The following is a 5,757-nucleotide window of genomic DNA, read 5'->3' as shown; positions in this document are numbered from 1 at the left end:
AAAAACGTCAAGATCAAGAAAATTAACATTATAGAGACTTTGTATTCTGTGAACAGTAGAGTGTTGGAAGAAGCAGGCGGGTACATGAAACGGTCTGTTCTCTCTGGTTAACTTACACGGAATTCGAAAATTAACACAATTGAGAAGTACAGGGCAGGATATGATACCGTGGACTAGCTTGTAAAGAAATAAGAGGTCAGAACGATTTCGTCGGCAGTGAAGTGATGGCAGTGATAATAATTCAGCAGTATTTGAACGAGATGCAGAGTCATTTTTAGCAAAGCGATGGTTATATATGCTGAGGAATAATAACAATAATAATAATAATAATAATATTAATAATAATAATAATAATAATAATAATAATAATAATAATAATAATAATAATAATAATAATAATAATAATAATCAATCAATCATTTATTTAACGTGCCCAGGAACAACCGTGAGGTCTTTGTGCAGGCGCACGCAAAAAAAATCAATAAAAATAAACAATACAATACAGACAGTCTTCAGAAATAAAAAGAGCAAAAACACGTAGACAAAGAGAAATGAACACAAAAGGGGAGGAGTAAAATAAGACAATATGAGAAATATTGAAGGGGAATAAAAAACTAGATTGCACATATACAACAATGCGGAAAGACAGAGAAGGGAAGACTTTGTACATTGTGCCATACTATGTCAAAACAGTGCAAAGCTCGGATAAAAACAATGATTGTGGACTATGAAAAACGTCAAGATCAAGAAAATTAATATTATAAAGACTTTGTATTCTGTGAACGGTAGAGTGTTGGAAGAAGCAGGCGGGTACATGAAACGGTCTGTTCTCTCTGGTTAACTTACGCGGAATTCTAAAATTAACACAATTGAGATGTACAGGGCAGGATATGATACCGTGGACTGGCTTGTAGAGAAATAAGAGATCAGAACAATTTCGTCGGCAGTGAAGTGATGGCAGTGATAATGATTCAGCAGTATTTGAACGAGATCCAGTCATTTTTAGCAAAGCGATGGTTATATATGCTGAGGAATAATAATAATAATAATAATAATAATAATAATAATAATAATAATAATAATAATAATAATAATAATAATAATAATAATAATAATAGTAATAATAATAATAATAATAATAATAATAATAATAATAATAATACCTGCGCCTTTGATCTCATTATAGGTGACATGTCTCGCTGGAAGACAACGACGATGAAGTGCGCGCGCGACTACACTGGCGCTGTGGCACGAGCGTCATTCTGGTGTCGAACGTTAGCCATATGTGACTCCAACGCCTAAGCTGCGCTTTTTAACGTGTTCATGTTTCCTTGTGTTAAATAAATCGTCGTACAGCCACAAGTGGCTGTACAGACGTAACAGTTGGCGACGAGGAAGACTCTGGACTCACCGGCACTTCACCGACGTCAAGGAACGGAACGAGATGGCGACGCCTGACTTTGGTCGGCTACCCGAATTCAGCGGCAGCTCCGGCTCCTGGAGATCCTGGTATGGGAGGCTACAGTTCTTCTTCGAGGCTAACGACATTACGGACGCTTCGAAGAAACGTGCTCATCTGCTAACGTTATGCGGGGAACAGACTTACGACGTCGTCTGCGCCCTCGTTCAACCCAAGCAGCCCAACCAAGTGAGCTACGATGACATAGTCGAGATGCTCAAGGCGCACTTTGATCCACAGCCGTCGGAGGTCTTCTGCAGGGCACGCTTCCAACGTCGTGACCAACGGCATGACGAAACGGTCAGTGATTACGTAACAGCGCTCAAGAAGCTAGCAGCAGATTGCAATTTTGGAACAAGCGTAGACGCTGCGGCGAATCCAACAATGCTGCCTCTTGATGTAATGCTGCGGGATCGTTTCGTTTGCGGTCTTCGGAACGAGCAGGTCCAGCAACGGCTGTTCGCAGAAAAGGACTTGACATTCAAGAGAGCCTTTGACATTGCACTGCGAGCTGAAAACGCCGTCGAAGATCAGAAAAACGTGAAAACGGAATTCAAAGAGATTCACGAAGCCTGCACAAGTATCAGCAAGACAGAAAATCAACGTCACTCGAGTGCCTCTGCCCAAAAGAAGAAACAACACTGTTGGCGTTGTGACGCGCAGCATAGTCCGGACACTTGCAAGTTTCAGACAGCTTCCTGCAACTACTGCAAGAAACGCGGACACATTGAAAAGGCCTGCCTGAAAAAGCGGAAAGAGGCAAGAACAAACAAGAACAACAACATCGAATATCCCCGACAAGGAACTTCGACAGTGGCCTCAGCACCAGTCACGACTCCAAAGGATTCACCAGACGCGGCACTTTACGAGCTCAACACCTTAATCGACGCGTCCAGCACGCAGAAGGTCATGACTCAACTACGCATACATGGCAAGACCTTGGAGTTCGAAGTCGACTCGGGTGCAGCCTGCACACTCATCAGTGAGGCCACGTTCAAAGCTACGTGGACAGATGACCCACCACAGCTTCAAACGGACAACATTCTCCTACGCACATGGTCAGGCCAGTCCCTCCGAGTTCTCGGATGTGCAACGGTGGATGTAGAGCACAAGAACAAGAATTTCACACTACCGCTTGTTGTCATCAAAGGAGCAGGTTGTAACCTCCTCGGACGAAACTGGTTTCCTCATCTGGGTATACAGATCACGGGCATCAATGACGTATCAGACGACAAACTTGTTTCGAAGCTTCTAGACAAGTACCAGTCTGTGTTCGACGAGGACATCTCAGGACACGTCGGTCCTGCGGTACAACTTGAACTCGTGGAAGGAGCGAAACCAAAGTTCCTAAAAGCACGACCAGTTCCTTTCGCGCTGCGGTCAGCTGTAGAAGCTGAATTGGATCGACTGCAAAGTCAAGGCATAATCGAGCCTGCGCAGCATTCGGATTGGGCAACGCCTCTCGTACTTGTTCGAAAGAAAAACGGCTCGTTGCGAATATGCGGCGACTACCGTTGCACAGTGAACCAGGTATCGAAGAAGGCAGACTACCCACTTCCAACAACAGATGAAGTCCTTAGCCACTTGAGGGGAGGCAAGGTATTCAGCACCCTGGATTTGGCACAAGCTTACCAGCAACTTCACGTAACGCCAGAGACATCAGAGATATTGACCCTGAACACGCTGAAAGGGCTTTACAAGGTCAAACGATTGCCTTTCGGAATCTCTGCAGCTCCAGCCATTTTTCAACGCTTTATGGAGACTATGCTGTCTGGCATCACAGGCGTTTGCGCATACCTAGATGACGTGATCATCAGTGGAAAAGACGCCACTGAACACGCCGAGAGACTGGAAGAGGTTCTGAAGAGGCTGCGCAATTGCAACCTTCGTCTCGGCAAAAACAAGTGCTGTTTTGCAGTGCGAGAAGTTTCTTTTCTGGGACACCGAATTGACGAGACAGGCGTCCACACCAACGAAGAGAAAGTTCGAGCAATAACGAATGCTCCAGCACCAAACTGCAAGCAAGCACTTCAATCATTCCTTGGAATGCTGGCTTTCTATGACAGGTTTTTGAAGAACAGGGCAACAATTGCCAGCTGTCTCTACCAGCTCCTGCAGAAGGACGCCACGTGGAGATGGGAGACCAAGCATCAAGAAGCATTCGATAAACTGAAGAGATTGCTTCTCAGTCAGACCGTACTGGCACACTACGACGAACAGAAGGAGCTTCTCGTCTCATGTGACGCTTCACCATACGGCATAGGAGCTGTTCTGTCTCAACGTGATGACCAGAATAGAGAGGCGCCAATCGCTTTCGCATCTCGGACGCTAGGGACAGCGGAACGCAATTATGCTCAGTTGGACAGAGAAGGCCTTGCCGTAGTGTTTGCTGCACACAAGTTCCACAAGTATATTGCGGGAAGAAAGGTGACTTTCGTCACGGATCATCAACCGCTTCTCGGCATACTGGGTCCAGGGAAGCCAACGGCTCAAGTCCTCTCACCACGGATGACGAGATGGTGCATCAAGTTGGCGGCCTATGACTACAACATCGTCTACAGGCATGGCAAGAACCATCAAAACGCGGACGCGTTGAGCCGATTGCCACTACCAGAACGTCTCGATGAACCCTGGCCACCAGGCGACGTACTATTGTTCGAAGCTTTGTCGAGACCTCCGTTCACTGCTACAGAGATAGCACGTCTGACACAAGAAGACAGCATCCTGCAGAGGTTGTACAAGGCAGTGCAGGATGGCACAGTGGAGAAACTCACTGGAGATGAGTTCGCTCCTTACCGACGACGAGCGACCGCACTAGCATTTCATCGCGAGTGCCTCACGCTTGGATCACGGGTGATCATACCGAGCTCAGCACGATCCCACTTTCTGGCACTTCTGCACGCTGGTCACCGAGGCATGGTAGCCATGAAGAAGTGCGCAAGGAGCTACGTATGGTGGCCCGGAATCGACAAGGTGATCGAAGAAACGGTGCGACAGTGCCGTGAATGCCTTTCAACGCAGAAGAGCCCACCCAAAGCTCCTATTCCCTCCTGGGACCGTCCCAAGACACCATGGCACACGGTGCACGTTGACTTCGCGGGGCCACTACTCGGGCGCACCTACTTGGTTGTTGTGGATGCACACACAAAGTGGGTGGAAGTCCGGCACGTGACGCAAGCAACATCCGCGGTTGTCATCGATGTGCTACGAAGCATCTTTGCTACGTTTGGCATTCCCCGAAAGGTCGTCTCCGACAACGGAAAAGCCTTTATTTCCAACGAGATAAGGCAGTTCTATACGGCAAATGGCATACAGGCTACAACGTCACCAGCTTACCATCCTGCCACAAACGGCCAGGCAGAACGCTATGTGGCAGAGCTGAAAAAAGCACTCCTGAGAGATACAGACAAGTCCATACAGTGTCGACTTGCAAGATTCCTGTATAGGCAGCACACGACCATTCACACTGCTACAGGAATGTCACCTGCGAGAGCAATGTTTGGACGAGAGCTTCTATGTCCTCTCGATCTTCTCAAACGGGAGACGGAAATACACATCCCTGAGAGCCAGGAGACATTGACGAAATCCCGTCGCTTCGCAGTAGGAGAGAGAGTGCTCATCCGACAGTTTTTGAAAAAGCCAGATTGGATTGAAGGCGAAATACTGCGCCGCGTCGGACCACGATCCTGGCTTGTAAAAAGCAGCCACGGAAAGGTTCGGCGTCACCTCAACCATATGAGGAAAACGAGCCAGACCGGACAAACAACCCCATCACCGACAGATTGGAGCGTAGCAGATGATTTCTCGGACACAACGTCAGAAGAGACGCCGTCGAGTTCTGCTGATCAACGGCCTGACTCGCTCAACATGCAAAACAACCCTCCCTCGCAACCGTCGACCTCGACGTCACAAGCAGGAACCACCCGGAAACTGCGACCACCAGAGGTTAGGCGGCCTCCAGACCGCTATGGAGACTTCGTCTAAGGGGGGAAGAATTGACATGTCTCGCTTGAAGACAACGACGATGAAGTGCGCGCGCGACTACACTGGCGCTGTGGCACGAGCGTCATTCTGGTGTCGAACGTTAGCCATATGTGACTCCAACGCCTAAGCTGCGCTTTTTAACGTGTTCATGTTTCCTTGTGTTAAATAAATCGTCGTACAGCCACAAGTGGCTGTACAGACGTAACAATAGGTATGCCGAAGAGGAGGGTTGCGGAAATGTTGACCACATGGACACTTTTTTAACGTGCACCTAAATCTGTGAGCGCAGGTACGCTTCGATCGAAATGCGAACG

At 47.6% G+C, this 5,757-nt stretch overlaps 1 protein-coding gene across 1 annotated transcript; it reads left to right on the top strand.

The window, feature by feature from the left end:
* Window positions 1-1,444: 1,444 nt before the first annotated feature.
* On the top strand, window positions 1,445-5,443 carry LOC119398622 (uncharacterized protein K02A2.6-like). The gene is made up of 2 exons (XM_037665454.1): window positions 1,445-2,039; window positions 2,982-5,443. The coding sequence occupies exons 1-2, from the start codon at window positions 1,445-1,447 to the stop codon at window positions 5,441-5,443; spliced, it is 3,057 nt and encodes a 1,018-aa protein (XP_037521382.1).
* Window positions 5,444-5,757: the final 314 nt, after the last annotated feature.

This window comes from Rhipicephalus sanguineus, chromosome 7 (genome assembly GCF_013339695.2).
Source record: "Rhipicephalus sanguineus isolate Rsan-2018 chromosome 7, BIME_Rsan_1.4, whole genome shotgun sequence".
Lineage (NCBI taxonomy): Eukaryota > Metazoa > Arthropoda > Arachnida > Ixodida > Ixodidae > Rhipicephalus > Rhipicephalus sanguineus.
This window is presented reverse-complemented; position numbering and strand designations above follow the sequence as displayed.

Coding starts and splice junctions, on each gene's coding strand:
- LOC119398622 (XM_037665454.1), top strand. CDS start 1,445: ATGGCGACGCCTGACTTTGGTCGGCTACCCGAATTCAGCGGCAGCTCC. Junction 2,040..2,981: donor GATTCACGAAGCCTGCACAA/GTATCAGCAAGA, acceptor ACCGTTGCACAG/TGAACCAGGTATCGAAGAAG.